At 39.3% G+C, this 23,398-nt stretch overlaps 1 protein-coding gene across 1 annotated transcript in view; it reads right to left on the bottom strand.

Annotated features, from left to right (window-relative positions):
• Positions 1–14,298, bottom strand: part of DENND2B (DENN domain containing 2B) — a gene marked incomplete at both ends in the record, with an annotated part of 85,994 nt that extends 71,696 nt beyond the window's left edge. Inside the window, one exon of the mRNA XM_079537114.1 lies at positions 14,219–14,298. Coding sequence (XP_079393240.1) covers positions 14,219–14,298 — 80 coding nt within the window. The remainder of the gene's footprint in view (positions 1–14,218) is intronic.
• Positions 14,299–23,398: the final 9,100 nt, after the last annotated feature.

Below are 23,398 nucleotides of genomic sequence, written 5' to 3'. Positions count from 1 at the left end.
TGTTTTGTTTTGTTTTTTTTTTAAAGAAAAGAACCAACATTCATAACAGACTTTGTAGTGGGGAACAGCAACAGTATCCCTCAGAAATCACAACTTTTACATAAGACCTTATAACTCTCTGTAACTACCTGAAAGGAAGTTGTGGTGAGGTAGAGATTGGCATCTTCTCCCATGTAACTAGCAATAGGACTAGAGGGAATGACCTCAAGTTGTGCCAGGAAAGGTGTTCAGGCTAGGTACTAGGAAAAATTTCTTTTCTACTCTTTTCCAAAAGAGTGTGAGGCACTGAAATGGGGCTGCCCAGGGAGGTGGTGGAGTCACCATCTCTGGAGGTGTTCAATAAACGTTTAGATGTTGTACTGAAGGATGTGGTTTAGTGGAGAAATACTGATGGTAAGTAGATGGTTGGACTATATGATCTTGGAGGTCTTTTCCAACCTTGATGATTTTATGACTCTATGAACCGCAAGAACAAAATTAAAAGATATATTCAGCACTTGGAAAAGCAGAAAAGAGCAGATGCAGTTGCTAAGTGAGACATTGCTAGTGGTGGTCCAAAGTATGGGAGAAGGAAGGAAGATCACTTGGCCCTTCCTCAAATACCAGAAAGAAGTGCTCAAGTGCAATGCAGCACTTCATGTGTTCAGAAGAAATCCACTCGAAGTCTTCTTTTCCCCAGCGGAGTGAGGATACAACAAAAGGAACAAAGGAGCACAACTACAGGTAAAATAATAAAATACATATTAAGAATTGACCCTGTACATGTCATGAGGGGAACTAGCTTGTCTCCTGTTCAGAGGCTGCATTCTGCCTCTTTTGGAGGAATGATGTGAGGCTTCAGAACCCTGGCCTTTCTTATCATCTTAATTTTCCTCAGTGGCTCTGACCTCATGGAATGCAAAATAAATTCCAGCTATGACAGACAAACATGACCCTTGGTACGTGTTACAGTGCGTACAGATTTGTGCACATTAAGCAAAATGGAATGCTTCTCTTGACCGTGAGAGGGAATTTTCTATCCATTTCAGTGATGGTATTCCTTCATTCAATTTCTTCAAATATTTCTGAACTGGAGTTTGATTTTCTTATGTCAGCGCAGATCAAGAGCTACAAAGAGAAATTGCTACAGATGCAAACTGATGCAAAACTCATTATTATGGGAAGACTTAGTGCATTGACCCAAACCAAATGCATACATCTGAAAAAAGTTTCAACTCTAAATAGCATTTGCACTGAAAATTAAGTTAGGTTTCTATATCTGACTTGTTGCTGTATCCTTTGTTCTATTTTCTGTTGTTAAATAAGCCAGGAAAATAAGGAAATATGTTGGTATACCCATCACTGAGTGACATATGAAAGACTTTGCCAGAAAAGAGTGGTTGGGCTTCGTTGTTTTTTTAGCTGAGCACAATTTTGAAAAATACTTTGATCTATTTCTTCCTCAATCTGTTGGTAGATATACACACAAAAGGAAAGATTAAGAAAAAGAGCCAACCTATAATTTGCAAGGCCTGTTGCTATTGTACTTATCTACATAACAGTCCAGTCGAGGCTAAATATAACTTCATCCTGGCCCTAATTCAGAACAATTTCACTGAATATCAACAGATGACGATCAGCCAGTGCTCAATCACTGCTGCACAGCAATAGTCAAAACTATGATCTAAAGGAAAGTTTCCTAGAGATTCAGACATTAGCTTCTCTTTGCTTTGTTTACTGGGATTTCAGTGCAAATCTCAACAGGAACAAACTTCCCTCAGACAGAGACACTCATAATCACTCTTCGCTGTAATCAAGGGTAATACAAGCATGTACATTACTCACCACACTGCAATGAGCCTCCCAGACCACATTTCATCACCACACCTACAAGAGCAGTGGGATCTCAAGCTTTAATTTGGAGTCAGGATAATATCTGGGCGATTTGTATTCCCCTTATAAAGATTTTGTTCTCAGAAGACCTTGGCTTCATATAAAACTGTGGATTTTGCTCTTTTGTTGGCCTATTTGCTTTTACAAGAAGCAGGACAATACTCTATTATTTTTCATAACTTACAAGGGAATTTGCATATAGTCCTGAGGATGAAAATCATTTGCTACCACTGACATTCAACAGGAACATTACACAATAATAAAGAACTGCAAGGTTACTTAATACAAGACGCATTAGGGTGACTTAGAGCAAGCACACAATTTTTCTTTCTCTCATCCTTTCCATCTGGGACAGAGCCAAAAAAAGTCTCATGTTCCTACAGGAAGATACAGAGATAGCATCAGGCAAAGCAGCAAGAAATGAAAATTATACAGAGCAAATGCAGCAAAACCAACACGTGTGCACAAAAGGAGAAAGAAAAAGCAACTTGTAATATTTATAAGTCCATCACCAAAAGTATTTGCTCTCTTAAAGACTATGAACACGAACAACAAACTCCCTATTACCCAGGGGCTCTCAGGTCGTGAATATTTGGAGCAACAAACTAAAGTCTACATTCTGACCTTAAGTTACTTCCCTCAGAGCCCTATAGACTTAAGCCTGTGATACTGTTATTGTTTCTTGAAAAGCACAAATCCCTGTTATTTATTCAGTGGAAAACATTATCCAAGATGTCTTTCGCCTAGAAAGTGAATTTCTTACAGTGCAATGAGTAATAACTTAAGTAATAAAAAAATCAGGCATAAAAGCCAACACACACAAGTGCTCCAGCAGCACTACAATTAACACTGGCAGAAGGCATAGGTAAAAGTACATCTTTGTGACTTAAAAAACACTTTTAGCAGCTAAAGGGAAATGTGGATTTTCATCAGACTATACAAGAAATATGCACTTAGCTAGGCAGAGAAATTAGGTTCTGTCTGAGAGCACGAGAGATAGGGGAGAAAGAGAAGAGATGCAGTGTACAATCAGGTTTTAGCTCCACAGTGTCCTTTATCCTACACCAGAGCTGCAAACGTTGATATTAAAGACCTTCCTAGCACTATCTTTAGCAAGCAGAAAGCTGATGCTGAGTTCCTGCCTGTGAGCAGCCGTGTAAGTACAAAACCAGGAGAGAGCTAAGGAATTCACTGCTACAGCACTTTGCGCTCTTTCACTTCAGTTTTTGCTCACTTCCCCCCACACCTCTGGCAAGCATACAGCTGTCTCTCACTGTGGTCACTCAGCACTCCCAGCCAGACTTACTCACAAGTTCTTCCCTCCGGGAAAGGTGCAGAATGCAAGGGAGGAATTCCACGTCCAGCCCTGCGCCTGCTCTGTCCTCTGTGCTTCCTGAGAGCTTGCTGCTCCGCTTCCCAGGCAGCAATTGACACACAGTCTGAGGACGTTTGTCAAACCTCTGCCCCTTTGTGTGCTTAAAGGGAGGAAACTGGCATTAATGTTTAACAAGACTAACACCAGCAAAGCCTTTCTCTGCTCTCTGACGTGCCGATTTTGTAAGGGCAGGTGTGTGAGATATCTGGCAAGCCAAACATTTCCTTCTGGTTGCCTGCAGCTTGGGAAAAAAGTTCTGTTGTTTTGTTTTTATTATGCTTTGGTTTGGAAGTTGCAGGGGCCAGTCATTTACAGTTTGTTTCTGAACCTTTAAGCTGAGGTGACCCGGCTGCCTGCTGCCAACAGAATAAGTGGAGCTGTACCAGGCACACCAAGTCACATGCAGATAGACAGGGCTAACAAGCCTGCCCGACCTGAAGACCACATGGATGACACTGCTGTCCAGAAAGGAAAGGAAGAGGTTAAAAATCTACATGCAAATGCTTTCAAGTTTCTGCCAACAGTTTGGAAAGGACACAGGCTATCTGCCATCTCCTCTATTTGCCTATGTTGACATAAAGTGGTTTTCTAAATCAGCAGCAAATCAAGGGGATAGAGGTTTCAGTCGAGAGCCATCTGATGGTTGAGCAGTTATTCAACTGTTGGCACTGGCAAGTCTTCCTCCAAGCCTCCGCTGCAGCCCCAAGGCACAGCTGCGTCCCTGGCAAGTGTTCCCTTGCACACACACAGGGCTGAGTCAGCTGCAAGCACCTCCTGCTGACAACAAGAAGGTTAACCAAACTACCCATACCTGAGCATTACCGATACCAGTTTGTCCCACTCCACTGATGTGCCCACAGGAGCAGTCCTGCTGCCAGACAGAATCCACCACAAAAAAAAAAAAAAAAAAAAAAAAAAAAAAAAAGTCTTTTTTTGCTAGCAAGATTTGTATTACAAAGCATTTCTATCCTACTTCAGTAGTTTCTTTCAAATAGTTGTGCTGTTACCTGGAAAAAAGACGACTTCTGCGAAATTATAATGCATAGTTCTATATACTGGAGCTGGCCCAAATGCAACTAACCTCACTGTGAACGTTATGAAACATCTGAAGTTTAGAAAAAATCACATCTAATGAAAAACATAAAGATGGATGACCCAAAAGTCCTATACATCACTAAAGACTGCAGGCACAAATTTGCAACTCCTTGGCTTTATGCGGAATGAGATGGGATTTTCCTCTACAGATGGCTGAGCATTACTGTGAGACACTCTGCTCAAACATTCTCTTGCTCAAAGCATTCTAGGCAGTATAAGCATCTTTTGTACGTATGCATTGTAATAATACAGGTTGCATCTAACTGTATTTCCATTAGCACCTGTTTTCCTCCTTGCAGGGAAACAGTTAAAGTTTCATTTCCTTTTAAAGGCCGTTTGCTGTTAATGTTCCCCTAGAGTGAATAGAAGGATGATACTCAGCGTGGATACTGTATCAAGCACTTGGCTAATTCACAGTTTCTATACACCATATTACCTGGGGAATAGTGGAATAGTCATTACAGTTACTTAGAGGACAAAGTCAGTGAAAAGAACATGAGAACGCTACATCAGTTCACTTCTCGCTCTGCCTTTTTGGACAAACTGCTTTTTTCCACCAGGGAAGAAACACACAGCTTTTCTACTCCTTGTGTCTTTGAATTTGCTGTTCTGCTCAAGTGGGAAATTACATTTTAGGATAACTAAATAGCACACTAAGCAGCTAAAAGAACACAGTCTTTATCAATAAACTTCTGGCTCAAACCTGGACTGATTATGGCAGAGAACAGAAATTGTTCCCCTACACCATTGGCTTTCCAACAGCTTAAGTGTAAAGAGATGAGGTTCATAGAGCAGCTCCTAACAGATATTCATGGAATATGAAATATCATTAGTAAAGCTCATGACTGATATCTTTGTCGGTGTATCCAGAAACCGATTTTCATTCCTAAGAACAACTTCCCCCAGAAACAATGAAATTTTGGCAGTCCGCTGTAAAAATGCTTTGCACACCACTCCTGTGCTGTAACCCCTGTGGACTTCTGTCCAACTTTTATCCCCATTCCAAAAAATAAATTAAAAAAAAAGTCAGAGAACTCCTGCTCTGATTTTCTAATGCAGCGCTGAATGCTTTAGCAAATATCTTGCTTATTGCTTTTATCCACTACATTTCAGTGCAGTAAAAGCACTAGAAAGACATCAGAAACACTTCCAAAACCCTGCTGTTGTAATAATTTGCTGCAAAAATATATAACTGCTTAGTTCAAGCCCTTCTACTACTGATTACACTCATGCAAAAATAGAAACCATCCGTGACTAAATAAATATAGATTTCAGTGTCAGTCTAATGAAGTGCCAAAAACGAGGTCCATTTTCCCAGTTTCATCTCTTCATCTAATTAGCAGCTCTCACTTTTTCCTCACAAACTGCTCTTCTCTCACATCTTTAGACCTTTAGACTGTGGTTGCAAGAACATTTCTGCAGCCCTTCTGAAGAGATTTCAAACATGGACCTCCTGATCCACCTCCCCAAAGGTCACATCTGACCAAGGCGAGGGACAGGAACATGGTGCCTCAGGCCGTCATAAAGTCAGCATTCCACCAATGCTTCTGACAGATATAGGGCAGCTATTAAATCAAAGCCTCTATTCATGATTTTCTCAATTTCAGGGTCATTTCAACCAATGCTTTGACTTGTTTCTGGTAACAGCAAGCACCATCCCATCTCCCACAGGCTGAGTTCAGGGCTGAGCTGTCCCAAACGCACCACCAACCTCGCCACGTAAATAGCAGCTTTGTATTTCTTTCTGAACCAAGCATACCGTAGAGCTGCTGGGAACCAGCCTTCTGAAATGCTGTCAGTGGCACAGTTCAAGCTGTTTCCTCTTCAAAGGAGTACAACGGATTTTGCATCATTATTCCATTTAGACAGTGGTCTGGCTGAAGCTTATTTGTATCATTTTCTAAACACCAACAGCAAGGGGTGCTCAGACTGGGAGCAATTTTAGCCTCCAACACCCCTCAACTGATGGAGAAAACAAGCTTGATTTTTGAAAGGTACAAAATCAAGGACTGGCTTTAGGCAATCGCAGATCACTCATTTCCAAGCCAAAGTCTCACTCCACTCCCACCAGAATCCTTGAAAACAAGAGCTGGACACCCAATTATGCATGAAACAGCAACTGCCAAGCCACTGAATCAGATCTCCTTAAAGGTGTGCAAAACCACCAACTACTACCAGCTCTGTTGCCTTCTCTGCTCTTGACTTTAGCATCTACACCTGCATGTCCACTGCACAGAAAAGTTTCCTTCTTCATTTGTTTGCTTGTTTTAATGCTGAGTTGGGGCAGCAGCAAACCCACCAGCATATTTTCCCACAGTATATCATTACAACACAACGTCAGTTGGCATCCAACCATCCCACTAAATTTTCTTAAGCTTAAATGGCCACATCATTCAAGACATTTTTACACAGCAAGAGTGGTTTGGTGACCCCCTGCATATCTGCAACTGATATTTTATGGAGACTCCTTTAAACCATTCAATGAAATTTTGAGCCCAGGTAGAGAGATTTTGTCCCATGCTGTTTTGAACTTGGGTGAAAACCATAACTGAAATGCAGCCATCCATAAAAGGGAAGGAAGCAGATTTTCTATCACTATTCACATACTTATTAAAAAAAAAAAAAAAAAAGAGGAGATAAGAGAACATCATAATTATGCTAAAACGATGGGAACCACACAGTGATTATTGGGAAAACTGCACACTTATGAGTTTCAAAGAAGAACAAAGCCTCATTGTTTTAGAGCACGGAGAGCCTCATGCTTTGAAGAACATGCAGGAGAAATATGTTAAAAGAGGAAAAAATAGAAGGGAAAATGCACTACCAGCACATTTTTAGGATAGTTGAAGGACACGGGCTTCCTGCATGCACACAGGATCTTGAGGCACACACAGAAGCTGAAGATGAGTCCTCTGATTTTCAAGTTATTGCTTTCTTCACAGCAGCTCCATCCAGAAAACCTTATGCAAGTAATAAATATCATAAATCCTTAAATTCATATTCACATGAAATGAATATATGCTAAAAATTACACCGTGTTTACCTTTCCGTTTCATTAATATTTTTCTCATGGTGAGACCAGAGCTCTACCACGGTGAACACAGCCAGGTATCTCCTTCAATACTCACAGCAACAAAAAGGGAGCTGCTTCGCAGTGACCTGCCTTACCTGTTCATCCACAGCACTGAGTCTGGCTCTGAACACAACTCCTCTGCACTAGTCAGAAGATCATTTGTGAGTACAGGCAGACTGGATTCCATCTTGACAAGAAATTTGGACAGTGTCTACTGTTTAACATGGAGATGAAACTCATCGTGTGTTTGGTCTTAGAGTGAACAATTGCCACTGTTGCTCACATTACAGTGTGGACATTTTCAGAGTATCAGTTAAACCTAATGCCAGATACATCTGCAAATTCCTTTATTTAACAATTCTCAAGGTTTCAGTTCCTAAGGCAAAATATTTCTAAATCCTCTGCCCAAGCCACAACCACAAAATTCTTTCTTCAAAGGAAATAAAATATTCCAGCTAGGTTTATTAACGAGTACTAAGAATTAATTTTACTCAAAAAAGGTATTTGCTGTAAATTCAATGAATTTGGCTTGACTAGGACTGAGTTATCGGTAACAACCCAAAACAAGAAGTAAGCACCAACCGTGTGCAAAGATCTGCTGTGTGAGAGACAGAGCATCTGGCCTCCCCTTCACAGGATTGATAGGGGCTACGCAAAGACCCTGGAAAGCCAGCGCAGACCTGATCTCTGGTTTAGAAGCAAGAGGGTGCATCAGCCTGAGGACTCTTCCCTCTGAATTTCAAGCAATGTTATCTATAATAACAGCAAATAATCCAGGATTCATTATCAGCTTGGACATAGACTTACTCCATGGGCTCAGTTAGCTGGGAAATACATCATTATTTTATGTTACATGTAAAGAATTATAAACAATTAAGCAAGAACACTGTAGGTATCTTTGAAGAGATACGAGTCATTTGATTTATATTGTGCATCATCTTCACCTACGCTGGAAGTAAGCCAGTTCCTACCAATTAAAATTCTCTCCCATTAACATAAGTTCTGAGGGCCTGAGCCACAAAGTCAGCACAAACAAATCTCGGTGCGTGTCAGGCTAATGGAGCTGACAAATGGTTGGTGACAGCTGGAATGGCCTTACTCACTGCTGGGAGGTGAAAACCAAAATCTATACTTAGAGGTTTGCAGGTTTCCAGGCTAGAAGAAAGATGCATCTCAGAGATCAGAAATATCCTAGTGGAAATCTGATTGCTAATGTGCACAGAAGTCGCTGCTTCAAAGGTACCAGTCAATTAAAGCAGACGGAATGAACTGAAAACAAAAGCGCAAAGCTGCATGGATAAGATCAGTCCAGATTTTAGTTTTAATCATGCATGATTGTATCTGATTCAAAGATCCAACTAGAAGTATTTAGAAAGAGAAACATCTACGGATGTTATTAGACCAAGATCTTAACAACTTGCAACCCTGTGCTGAAGTAATTTGAAGAAGCAATTCTTTGCTGGTGCAAATTTCAGACGCTCTGCTCCATAACCCACTGACATCAGCAGCCACAGTTTATCAGGCTATTAAATCATGATTGCCCAGCTGGGGAGCACTCTCCAATTCAGTGAGAATGATACCACTTCTGTGTAGATTGGGTGGAAAGACAACAGCCTACACCACAAACCCAACCCGTGCCGAAACTAACAAGATTACAGTGACGTACTTTTCCAGACTAAAAGCCACAGTCCTTTCGCACAACTGGAACAAAGACTGGCTTCTGCTTTGGCCACCTCCCAAATCAAGCCCTGTGACATGAAACTAAAAGGATGTTTGTTCCAGTTTATTGTGGCAGTCTCTCTATGTACATGCTGCTAAAATCAGCATAATTTTCTTTTAATATTTTCTATATTAAAAATTCATCTTCCAAAATTTATTCCGTTTCTCATTCAAACGCTGTTTGTTTCAAGGCAACATCACCTAGCAGGAGCACAGTTCTTCTATTTCCAGTTATTTTTTAATTTCTTCTCCTTTTTTGATAGGCCAAATAAATTCAATAGATTTGAAAACTGTATTTTGCTAGGTAGAACATAACCTTAAAAACATAACTACGGGCTTATTTTAGTACTATACAGTTTTGGTGCAGTTTTTAGGTCAGAGTGGGTAGAGTCATTTCTACATTTAAAATTGCACTGGAAAAATCACAATATTAATCGCAAACACTATAAATTAATGCATTAATTCAAGCTAAATTTCTGCATAAATTATGAAGACAACAAACATGAAATGACTTCAAATCAATATTATTTTTTAAGGAAAAGCAAGCCATTGTAGGTAGAGCTGCAATTGATCCTATGTTGATGCTCTTAAGTATGGGCATGCAAACCAAGAAGACATGTGCTGCTGAACAGTCACACACCAGTTGTTCGCTGTGCTCTCCCACTGGAGAGTAAACAAGATTGCAGAGCTTCTTCCTGACAGAATTGTTAAGAACAATCAACTACACATGAGGTGCTTTCCTGAGCTTCTGCTCCTTGGCTTACATATTACTGACTCACAAGATAGGATTAAATTTGTGTCCTTGAAGTTCACTGTAAACCAGAATTATAGTGTCATTTCGTAACTTTAACTATCATTTTGCAGATGTATCAGCTACATACCAGGAAACAACAACAGTATGTTCCCACTGGGCCAAAAAGCACCCCTAGTCCTGTCTCCGATATCGACCAAGACCTAGGCAGATGCCTAAAGAAGGAAGCAAGAACAAGATGTGCATGCAGTGCTACTGAGCCTAAGGCCTAAGACTTGCTGCCTCACAGATTTTGCTGCTGTAGTTAAAAGCCTTTTATAGATTTTTCTTCCATGAATCTGTCAACTGCAACCTCCTGCCGAAGTTCCACTGCTTAAAGACATGTTGCATAGAAGTATCTTCCTTTCAAACTGTCTCCTTCTAGTTTACATTGAAGCCTATTTGTTTTAAAATGAAAATAAATGCTTTCTTCCTTATTCATCGTCACTCTTCCACCTATAAATCCAGAGACTTCTCTTAACGCCACTCTCCACTCCTTTCCTCTCCAGGCTGAAGACTGCAGGTCAATCTATTCTTGCCTCATAGAGACAGTGTTCTATAACTTTAACCATCCTTGTCATCTTTTTACAATATTTTTTCTATTCAGAGCACGGTCAAACTCATACCACCTAAGGCACATGTAAACGTCCACTTTTAACAAATGATCAGTGAACTCCAGTTATTTTCAAAAGTAATCAGTACGTATGTTTATTTAAACCATCTCACTGTCTTCAGATCAAAAGGTTTTCTCCTGTGTTCATAGAAGAAATCAATGAATCTCACAGTTTCTCAGGTGAGAAACTGATTATCCTCCTCTTAAAAAGTCTTCATTGTCTTCTGTCTCCTCCTCATTTCCTAAATTTCCACTAGCACAACTGTGGAGAAGAAGTGGCATGAAGGGTACCTCATGTCAATGGGACCAAGGGGTTACTGCAAGAATCTTGATGCTTGAAAGACATTGTGTAGTTATGCTATAGGCAATGTAGGCACCTTCTCTCCATTGAAGATTGTTGTGATTAAAATTCAAATCTATGGTCTACAATGATTTGCTTGGGAAACAAAGTTGTCAGAAAGACTATTATAGATTTCACTGTGATTTGTACCTGAAAGAGATAGGAACACTACATCACTGTATCACACCTTGCATCTGCATAAACTGTGACAAAACTAGGACAAAGAAATAACACCAAAAAGAGTTCTTAGACACCAAGAGACAAATGCATCTGTATTACGCCAGTATCAGCCCTTACTGAAACTATACACTACAAATTATATATGCAGCTTTCCAAATCTCCATTCAAATTAGGTACTACAATGAGACAACAGCTGTTTAGTTTAAGTGGATCTTTGAATGTGTTTGCAATAAATTCTGCAGGCCTTCAAGTTTTATAATGCCAGCATTTACTCCATTGATTTACAGTCTGACTAAGATGAAGAATCCCCGTTGCTGACTCAAATATCCTCTTACAAGGTTTCACAAAGACAGGTGAAGAAGATTACTTGAGGCAAAATAATGGATGGAGAACTGGTGCATGACAATCTGTTCATCTCCTCACCTGTCATGCAAGTGCAACTCAAAGATTTTCATCAGCTTCAGGTTCATGCTTATACTTATAAAAACATTTTCTAAAAAATTCTAATCAAAACAGATAGCAATGACAAGGAAAGACAGTTTATTTGACAGTTATTATCCAATAAATTAGTATCTTACAGAATTTTCAAAGATATTAAGAATGGAAAAGATTCTAAAATGGAAGAGTAGGTGCAAGGTTTGCTCAAGTCCAGACCAAAGTTCCCAGCACTTAACAATCTGTCTGCACTGTTGAAAGGATGATTAATGACATGAGAATGCCAGATATTATTAAGGATTTCGTTTTAATAACTACATGTGTGTATGTCTCGAGGGATTCCTTTATCCATTCCTTCTCCTCACACCCTCACTATTCTGTTTTCTACAGATTTGAAGAGATCCCAAATGCACAAACTAACGAAGCAGGAATTGTATAAGGATAGTAGGTCAATTTCTGCTGAGCCTTAACAAAGCTACTGTTGCATAATATGACCGACAAAAGGCACGAGGATGGATGCAGCCAGATGCCCGATTTAAAAAGTGAAACTAGAACATTACCTGGAGGAAGAAAGGCAAATCAACATAATGAAAGATTAGACAAGGGAAAGGTGTGACAGCACCACAGAGGAAGTCACTAGCAGAAGCCAGACCAGGGTCAGGGTTCTGCCTAGTGCAGATTATTAAGGTGATTGATTATTAATTCACCTCTACTTTGTAGTCAACCTATCCCATGGTAATCAGGACATGACCATCCATCCAACTCAGGAACATCTCCTGAAACTACTGTGATTCAATACGATATGTAGACAAGAGAGAAGGTACAGCGAGAGAAAAGGATGATTAGACACAAAAGGCAAGGAAGTGGCAAACATATGTGCATCAGATATGGAAGGATGATCAAAACTGAAAAAAAAAAAAAAAAAAAAGCCAGAAAGTTTAAACACAAAATGGAGATTCTGCTTTAAATAAAAGAAAAAAAATTTTAAAAAGTAAACTACTAAAAGAAAAAATTGGTTTCATTGCCTCCATTCTAAAAAAATCTCAAAAATTAATTCCTGTTTCCCTTTTTTTAATTGTGTTCTACTCACTTGAATCACAATCTTTACAAATTCATTTGAAACAACAAAGATCTCCCAGTATAACTCTCTGATACATACAATGTACTGCTGGCTGCTAGGAATTGCCTTGGTACAGCTTATCAGGTGTGCTACCCTCAGGAAAGCATGGCTGGAACTGATCCAGCCCTCCCTGTTCAAAGTGACTGGAGCATGTCAATTACATTAGTACAACCATGCTCCCAAAGTGTTCAAGGAATAAATGAGAATTCCATCATTTTTCCCCTCTAGCACATTCATTTCTGGATGCAAAACTATTCTACTGCACCCTGCTTAATGTCTTTCAGGGTTCTGAACTTCCTAAGGTAGATAAATGAGGAATACACTATGTCTAATACCTAGCATAACAGTATTACCACAGTACAGAGACTCCATAAAGTCTGTGAAGATACTGACATGTTATTAAGCAAGGCAGTGTAGAAGAGAGATTCAAAACAGACTGTTCTACAAGAGCAGCAAATGTCTGCAATGGTTTTGCAATTGTCAACAACAGAAGAGGAGGAGCCAGTGGATCTGTCCTCTGTGAAGGCCACAAGCTGAATCAATCAGCATTTTGTGAAGTTTTATGAAGACTGTGGCCAAGAACAAGACTCCTTCTGACTGGGATGTATGAACTTGTTGACTGCAGATGAGTTGTTTATTTGCATTCCAAAGCAATATTCCAAAGAAGAGTTGCCCAAGGGAAACATCTTCTAAACAGTCTTTTTTCATTGTAAAATAATGCACAAGGAAGCAATTACTGACACTATACTTTCTGCTGTATCATGATTGAAAGATACCTGTTATTTACAGGCTTTTACATCACTGTGCACAATCACATCACAGCCTCCTGATGGACTGCAACTTTGTCACTATAGCATTCCCAAGCCACACATAAACATGCCCAATTTTGCAAGCCCACTGTCTTCCATGGCCTAGTCTAAACAGACTGATTCCTTCAGGATTGCCAGGCCTGGGGAGTTAAAGCATCTTTGGCTACAGTACTAAGTCTGGGGAACACATTACATAGTAGTGAGACAGGCTACTTTTTCCCCTTACCTGTGAATGGTAAATAGTTGATCTACTTGCTCCATAAATGACCTAATGCTACAGAAAGGATCAGAAATAAGCATTTCTTATTCTTATCTAAAACAACGAAGATGCTCCCTGTATTTTACATTCAACCCTTCCACACTTGCTGCTAGACCTGCAACACGAGGCAGTCACTTCACTCTATCTGCCAAAGCAGATAAGCATACAAAATGTGACAGAAACTGATGCAAAATACAAACTGGGGATTAGCAATCCAGAAAAGCAGACACAGATACGTGGTCCAGAAATTTAGCCCTAGCCGACTGAGGCCTACACAACGCCTCAGTTCTTTCTTGCACACAAGTTCTTTCTTGCAATCATCATAACCTGCCAGTAAGCCACAATAACACAACAGAAACGTGCCAAAAACAGGACTTCTCATACCAAAGTTCCTCTGATTCACAAAACACTTCCCTCAACCCAGCAAAGCTCTCTGTCAGAGTAGTTTTCTTGCCTTTGAACAAAGACTTCCTTCCAAAAAGACAAATGTTCTTCAGAGTCCACAATTCACAGTCCTCAGAGCCTTCAGTTCACTTACCTATCCAGACTGTCCTGGGGCACTTTACTCCCTCCAGCTCTGCTGTTGATATTGGCATTCTTGTTGGCAGTCATGGTCATTTCTGCTTTCTAGAAATCTGGATATCTGTGAGAAGAAAAGCCAATTAAGCATCAGTAAGACCCAGTGACAATTAACTTTTCAAGATTGCTATAAGCACTACACTCTGTAAAAGCACAACTCCAGAATGCTTTTTATTCTATAAAATGCAATTATTCTTGTTATGGTCCTGAGAAACCACATCCTATCTCTCTACTGCTGTTGCTTCACATCCTCATCCAAGTTACTAGTAACATAGTTATGTCTGGCTTCCAGTCACACAAAAGCTTCTACATAGAAGGAAGAATTTTTTTTCATGATTCTAAAGTATAGGTGCATGAATATTACAAAAATAATTTCAAACAGTGAAATATATTCAATAGCAATAAGATTGAATATAGTTTTCAGATCTGCTTGTGACATGAAAATGTCTACAGAAGGTTTCTAGCCTATTCCTCCTATTAGCCACAAGACTGTTTAAGTAAAATTGCCTTCCACTGGCTTAAGGCCTCAGATAATATAAAGAATCATTACTAAATTCTACTTTTCCCTAGTAAGGCACGAGAATTGGGAACAAATCAAAAGCTCTAAATTAAATTTTGGTCATGTCTAAGACCCTACATTACCAGTCATGCATTCTAGAATTCCCATTACAAGGGAGCATTAGTGTCTTCCTGACTTCACCAACTCCTGACTAATGGTCATCTCAAAAAGAGAAACTAAAAAGCTGTCAGAAGCACATAAATATTGTTTGCTCTTCTGTACAACTAAGAGGCAAAAAGAATACCAGATGCATGGAAGAAAGCCAAGACACAGATGGCAGACAATATAGAGAAGCCTTTGCGAATGAATTCACACAAAAGGTATAAAAACAGTAAACAGAACATTAGGATTCATTCTTATTAGTAAAGAGGTTTGGAAGGAGAACTTGAGGGGAAAAAAAATCTAGAACAAAAATCTCCGAGATAAATGCAGAGAGAAGGCATTACCTTCTCAAGGTCCCTCACGTACATAAGAAAGGAAGGGCAGTGAGTGAAGAACTATGCTCTCAAATGACAAGCCTTACTGCTGTAACACTGCTGCAAATTTGCTAAGGAATAGCTCAAGATCAAAATACATTTCGCCCAAACCCCACTACCTCAATAGAGATGTTATGCTGAGCAGGTAGGGAAGGTAGGGAGAATGTTACGCTATGGATGTGGGCTAGAATGTAGCCCCAAGGATGTGAAAGTAGTAACATTTGCCACTATACCTCACTACTAACTGTATCTCACATTTCTCTTCTGTAGAGTGCTGCTCTTTTTAGTAATCTCCTCTGTCACTGTAATCACTTAAATACTTTGCAAAAAAAGAGAAATAAAAGCATCTTTACTTGTCTTGATTCTATCATGAAATAAATGAGAGAGAACTTATTCCACCTGATGTTACAAGGATTCTAGGCTCCGGCATACTTTCCTAGTGACTTGAGATACTCCTTCACTTGTAGGCTAAAATATGTACTGCGATTTGAAGTTCTGCCTTCCTGGGGCTGACCAGAACTACCAGTTTTTACAACCATTAATGATATAGTTAATGCAAAAATAAGGAGTGTTACAAAACATCTTGTTTACTCAAACCCACAGTAAGTCCAGACAGCTTGAGAAGCCAACTGCAATGTGATGCTGAAAAGCAAGCTGGGTATTGACAACACACAAAATCCTTGTACAAACACAGCCGTTGCACTTAGAAGGACATTCTCTTAACCACTCCGTTACAAACAGTTCTGCCACAAATTGGGTCAGAAAATCTCCTGGTGATTACAGTTCTAAATGCAGAGTTAAGTACACCGACTACAGATTCCAGATCTACTTATCCATCTCTGGTGTTCTTGTGTGTTTCAGTGTTCCCAGAGTGCACGGAGACTTTCTTTCCAGTTGGTAACAATTTTTTTTATTTTTTTTTTTATACTGAAACTCCCCAAATTCCTCCAGTGTCGCAGTTTTACTGATTTATTATCAAGATTGCAAGGCTGTAAAGGACTGCCTGTTCTGGCTGGAAAAGGACTTGCCTGGGAAAAGAAAGAAAAGCCTCTGATGTTGGTCAAACTTTCTAGGACTGTACACTCTATAGGGAACTGGGAGATTTTCTAATGTTTCCACTCCCATGTTCATTGCTTTGACTGTATTAAATCTAAAGAAATTATTAGCAGTCAAGGTGAGAAAAATAAGACATACAAGTGTGGCATAAGGTAAATGACTGTTAGCAGGCATATGTTACAGTCATTTTGCAAGACTTGCTTTTCTGTCGAAGACCAAAACAGCTTACAGGACCCTAAAATTAGGATACTGATCTGGCACCCATAAAAGATAGGAAACAGCATAAAAGCACACTAAAAGTCATCCATCTTGCATTTTTCCCACACCAAGATCAAAAGGAAAAAAAGCAAGCATACATTTACATCAAATTGTATGATTTTTATGGAAGCTTCGCACTTCTCAAATTTCAGCTTTCCAGCAGCTTGATAAAATCACTGTGGTCTACATATTTATATATAAATATTCTATATATTCAAAAATATCAAGTTAACTCCACATTTCAAAGATAACTTGAATATTAAATACGACAAACGGGTTTGTTTTCAGCAAAATGGGAATCCTAAAGTAACATTTCACAAGATACATCCATTTAGAGATATGCATATTTCTCTCCATGCAGTGTAGTGGAGTTTGTTGTACACAGTAAAGATTTTTCTATGTAATTTTCCTTTGATGTTCATTTCTCATGAGCATTTTGCTGCAGGTGATGTTGGTATTATTCCAGCATAAGCAGAGAAAATCCAAATATCCAAATAACATGGCAGAAAACTTTTCAATAATTTACTGAAGTACTTAGAAGTGTAGCTAAAAGCACTCAATAATTTAAAGTTTACATAAACAACAAAATCTCAAAGCCAAAAGGCAGGGGAAAAAAAAATGGATCCAAACCATTTTACAATCATGTTCTTTCAGGGCTTTTTAATGAGTCTGACAGTCCTGTAAGTTTATATGAATCACTTTTTTGGTAAGAATCACATCCCTTGGGTTTATGTGAGAGCATTCACCATCATAATATTTATATTTTATTCTTCATGAAGCAATGAAAAAACACTCCCAAGAATTATGACATACTGTTAAAAAACAAATCCAAAAATAGTCATGTCACACGGCTTCTGCGTTGCCTAGTGTACCAGCTAACTACACTGGCCTAAAAAGTCAAGTATTTTGATTTATTTGTAAAACCAAAGAATGACTGTTAAACCCTTAATTAGCCATAACTCGTATTTCAGCCTCTAGTGGTAAGAGGAAAAGGGTGGATTTAGACTAGAAATCAGGAAGAAATTCTTTACTGTGAGGATGGTGAGACACTGGTTGCCCAGTGAGGTTGTGGATGCAGCCTCCCTGGAAGCACTCAAGGCCAGGCTGGATGGGGCTTTGAGCAACCTGGTCTACTGGGAGGTGTCCCTGCCTGTGGCAGAGGGGCTGGAACTAGATGATCTTAAAGGTCCTTTCCAACACAAATAATTCTATGATTCTGATTCTAATGAGCTTAGGTGCTAGAATTTATGTATTTGTTTTTACCATCTGAGAACCCATGAGGGCTCAAGAAACTCTTCCATTTTCCTACACGCAATCCAGCCATCTGTTCCCGCACTGTATGAACTGTTCTCTCCTGTGAAAGGTGGATCCCACTGAACCTTCTTATTTACATTCCGGTTCAGATCTTACACATCTTAGATAAATAGATGTCTTGGAATAATTCAATTTAGGAATGCATATTCTCTATCTTCCATTCCATTAGTAAAATGGGAGCAGAAGAGCAATTTCTGTGTGAAACTTTGCAGCTCAACAAACATGCATGCTTTTTTTGTGTGTTTCCTTGGTGTCTTTGTTTTTTTTTAATATTCTACTCAATAGCTCTTCCTATCCATATGGTTCTTTTCCCTACTTAGAACAGATTCATTGCACTCCACTTACTGCACTCATTTCTAGGGTATATTTTCCATTAAATATACAGTTCCAATAAAGTAGTCCTTAGAGTACGTTGAAATCCTTCAAAGTCAGGTTTTCGAGTGGTGAGAAAACCAGCATTGTTTACGTGGCAGCTTAATGAAGAAGAATCCAGATTTGGCTGCTTACTGACCAACACTGAACTCGTACAAGGAGAAGACAGCACTCATGCAGACACAGCTCTCTCAACCAGGCATTTGCTGTGATCCAAACTGCAGCATAGAGCAGATGAGGTTTGAAAAGTGGCAAAGAAGAAGTAGCAGAGTATGCAGAGCTCTTAATGACTTGAGAAGGGAGTCTTTGAGAGAAGGCTCCCAAGCTCTCTCTCTTTGCACTGTAATTAACACAGTTGCAAATTCTACAAATAAAATGTGTGTGTCCAGCAATGGCATCAAGTGTGCTTTGACCTTCTGCTGTTACTTCTGAGCAAGGTCTGTGGGTGACGGTTCTCTGGATGCAAAATATTTGTTGTCTTACATGTTACAAAGATTATCTTATATTTAACCGTCCCAGACCAAACCAATCTGTACTGCAAACGAGATAATGCTATCAGTACAGCGTGGGTTCTTGAGATCTGCATATGTTCTGCAGCTTTTTAAAACAGACTGCTTTTCTTCTCAAAATTCCACTCATCAGGAGTGGGGTCATCAGGGGTTATATGGGTTTTGGTCTGCCCCACAAGGCAGAGACCTGACAAGAGAACACCACAGGGAGCAGCGCAGGCTGTGAAGACCAAGCCAGTTTTTCAAAAACGAACCTTGTGATAAAGACAAAATCTCAGAAATACATTTTAATAATGACTGATTTGGTCTACTTAATATTTTTTTAGCTGTAGCTACAGCAGAATGTCTGTAGGCATAAGAAGTCAGTTAAAATAGATAACTTGCTTTTCCGAGCATTTTAGGAAATCTCGCCCCCATTTCAAGAGGTGATCTACAGCTGAACTTCTATTTAAGAGATGCAACTTAGCTTTGTGACAGTTTGCCTATTCTCTTCCAGTAAAACAACTATGTCCTCCCAGAACAACACGTCAGCTTTGATAAAGTGGAAAGTCCAATTAAATCTTAAAGGATTTCTGCCTTTAGAGGCTTCTACAGAGACTCCAAAGAATACTGTTGCAAGGATTATGTGCTTGCATCAGGTATACCTGTTCTCTGAGCTGGTAAGTTTACCAATGCAGTACCGGACAGCCTAACAGAGAGTTAAATTAGCAGCTCAACAAGAGCTGGTGTGAAGAGATTCAGAATTAATTCATCTATCTCACCCCAAGTTTTCTTTTTACAGCACAAAGACAACCTAACTGTAATCACACCAACTGGTTTCTTGCAAGACAAAAAAATAAACTGTCCTCGTGGCTGGTCCTAAAGAGTTCAGAAACATCCCAGCAAAGCATACAAGCCTACAAGCCTGAGCTGTACTGTGTTCTAGCATAATTTCTATGGGAAATAAACAATATCAGGCCATTCATACAGCTGCCAATATCCCAGTCCCTAGCTGAGAATAATGCTTGCAAATAACAAACACAAAGAGTTTGTCAAATATCCCACCATTTTGACACTGCAAAAGGCACATATTTGAGCTAGCATTAACTCCATAATCTCATCAAAGTTTATCTGCTGATAACCCAGTGAAAGCCTGTTTCCAATCAAGTTGACAGCCCTCTGCTAGGCTTTCACAGCTAGGTGACAACCACACCTCTGACAGAAATTTACTGATACAACCAACAATGGGTCTTAACTTAGTTGTAGATGCATATATTGAGGTCCAAAACTTACGTCCAAATTAAGAGTTAAGTGCTAAGCTTTCCACATACCACCAACACTGCTGGGGCAACCACAGCTTCCAAATGGAATGAAGACAAGAAAATAGAAGAGTCCAATGCATAATGTAAGTTCACCAGCCTCTTAGGGTGGAATTTTCTCTAATACTAGGGTGATCATCTTTCTCAGGCTGTGAAGGACACAATCTATTTGAAGAACTTCTGAACTGATTTACAAGAACTCTCTGGAACTTAGAGCTCTTGTTTCAGATTACTTGCTTCAGTATTAAAAAGAACCAATAACGTTTTGTTTGTGCTCTGCTCTCAGACATCACCAGAATTAGATTTTAGTCAAAGAAGATGGACTGAATCCAGCTTTTGGACTGAATCTTCCCTTCTACACAAGTGAAAGATGTATTGATATGTGCCACATCTATTGCAGCCCCCTATAGCTGCTTTCTACCTTGATTGGGCTACAATCTAGCCCAGTCTGTAGCCCATAAAGACTTCCTTCCAATTTAGATAAATTATAACTATTGCCATACCAGCAGGGAAGTAAATTCATCATGACCTCTACCAATCTGTTTGTGCTAAAGGAGTACGTCAAAGAGCTCTCACTGAATACAGTAGAGAAGGCCTGTATTTTAAAAAGCACATTGACTGGTTCAAGCTTATCTTAATTTGAAATATCAGGTAGAAAAAATTTAAAACACTTAAAGCACAGTTAGCTGGTAATACTGTAACCTTTAAACTGGTTTCAATCTGGAATGCTGCAGCCCTATTCTCTGATGCTCGTGCTAGCCATACTTTCTTAGTCCCTCACAGTCATACAGCTGTCTGGTGCAAAGAATTGACTCATCTGCAAACCAGTCATGCTTTTTGTCTTCTGTTAAAGCTGATTTTCAGTCATTCATCCAAGTTCCTTAAAATGTCTTCAAATATGTGCTACTTAAAACTAAATACCAATAGAAACACACAAGGACAGTTTGTATTGTTATCTAACAAAAAGAATATATTGAGTTGAGAAGATGAAGCCCAAACAAATTGCTCTTATGCTAATGCCAAAGGTATTTAGTATGTCCCTGTGCACTTACAGATAGTGGTATTGTATACAACATTTTCAAGTTTCTCTTTAAGGCAGAAATCTCTTCATAAACAGCACTATAATCATTATAAACACATTCCCAGTGTGCATAGGAGGAAAATAAAATTTAGGCCTTGCAAATGTGCTACATATTTTTGCTTTGAATTTTTTGAAAAGAAGGAGAGACGAAAAAGATAAAAACCATTCATCCAAGTATTTTGTTCTCAGACACGGATGCAGCAGAAATTTGTGCAGATAATGTAACAAAAACTCTATGTGGATTTTAAACACTAAATCTGGTTTTAGACACAAAGCATCTGCATTACTCTCACGTACCGTCAGCAAGTAAAATATATTCATGCCTCAGTTCTGAATCAGGCTTTTGTAGGGAAAAGTGACTTTTTTCTTCTGCTCTACTTGAGCATCGATCATAATCGGTTAACTCCTTTCAACAAGTCCCATTGTAGACTTTATGAACACCTCTTTGTTGAAAGCCCCCAGTCATCACATTTTGTAGAAAGAAAAGGTTTAGTACAAAATAATCCTAGGCATATATACTTCAGTTTCTGCAACGCCAACACTTCAGCAGTGGCAGCAGCAATGTCTGTCTGAATGAAAATAACCTACTTATAAACAGTGTCTGACAAACATTCCTCGTTATTATTCTTCCTTTGTCCTTCATCTTTGAGTTATTTACATGAAAATACCCATTCAAGTCTCACAAGCTCACCTGCTCCCGTTGCTTATTCCTCAATGAAATCATAATCCTCTAATTGAAAAATAAAAATTATTTGCACAATAGCAAATTGTTCTCGTGACGCAAAAAACATTATAATTGTACTAAGGAGCAAGAGTAAATTAGCTTTAAGGCATAAAGGTTCTTTTTCATTTGCATGATAAAGACCACATGAAAGAAATGGAGAAAAGCAGTTTGCAAAAAATATTCTTCCAAAATAGGCTGTTCTTCAGCATTTCCACAGAGCGTATCCACTTCCTAAAAACATCATAGTACAATTCAAAGCTGGCCAGCACAAACTGCCAGTGAAGGAACCAAGAGACTGGAATATCATTTCACTTTTGAGCTTTCCTTACCCAAGACTGACCAATGAAGTCTGCTGTACAACTGAGAAGCATCCCAACTTTGCAACTGCTCCAAGATTTTGATTCATTAGACCAATTATGCCAAGTAAACATGGGTCATTCAGCTATAAAACAGAGCAAGCTGCTGTCTCCAGTGCTATTAGCTCACCTCCCTTCCTTCCTGCCAGACTCATGTGGCTCCCACTCCGAGCACAACTGAAGTGCAAACTGCAAAAGTAATAGCAGTTGTATTACTTGCATAAGGTTTGAATAATGTATATGATGGGAGGAAGAGTATCTTAATGCAGTCAAACAGAAACTTGAAAGGACTCAGTCTTCACTTTGCCATGGATTTCCCAGAGACACTGGGTAAATTGCCTGAGTTATGTCAGTTGGGCTGTTTCCTGGCAGCATCTGTGTATGGACATCTTCTCTAAAAGTGAGCTGTGCTACCTGGGAATGCCTGAAGTATGCACAAAGAGTGGCTCCAGCAAGATCTAGTATACTGAACTATTAAGTACTTTAAACCACAATTAACTTTTCAGTGTAGAAAAATACCCTTCATTTTCATTTCCCAATTCCTACTCTGTAAAGCAGAAACAAATCAGAACTTGTCTGTACGCAGTGGATAATTTATAGTATACTAATTACTCAGCAGTAACTCTTCATGCAGATGCTCTTAGTATGTTTAGAGTAGGTAACACCTTCCCAAAACACCTTGTACTAGGGCATACTTAGGAGTAAGTACATAAGCAGTGAATTATATCAGAGCAGGAGGAGCTACAAATGAATAACGGGTCTGTGCAAAGGGACCCTTGAGCTTCCTCTCCCATACCCTGTGAGGCAGCAGCAAAGTTTACACTTAGAGAGTTTGAAAACAAAGTTTGAAACCCCCTGAAATGATCTTTCATTTTGCAACAGACTTCTTGTGACAAATTGGGAAACTGCCATGAGAAAAGCACTGAGATCAAAGGAGTTTAACTTGAGTACTGCGAATGGTGGCACACACCAGATGACTCTTTCAAAAGCTCATCCATTTTCAGAAGGCCATTGGACTTCTTTTAGTCTGCTTGCTTCAAACTCCTTTTGCTGAGCCCTTCCTGAGAGCAAAGAGGTAGAAAGACACTTCCCAAAGGCCAGGATGGATACAGAAATGCTTTTCTTATGGTGCCTAC

Source organism: Tetrao urogallus, assembly GCF_951394365.1.
Source record: "Tetrao urogallus genome assembly, chromosome: 6".
Lineage (NCBI taxonomy): Eukaryota > Metazoa > Chordata > Aves > Galliformes > Phasianidae > Tetrao > Tetrao urogallus.
Note: the sequence above shows the minus strand (reverse complement) of the source record. Positions and strands in the feature narration are given on the sequence as shown.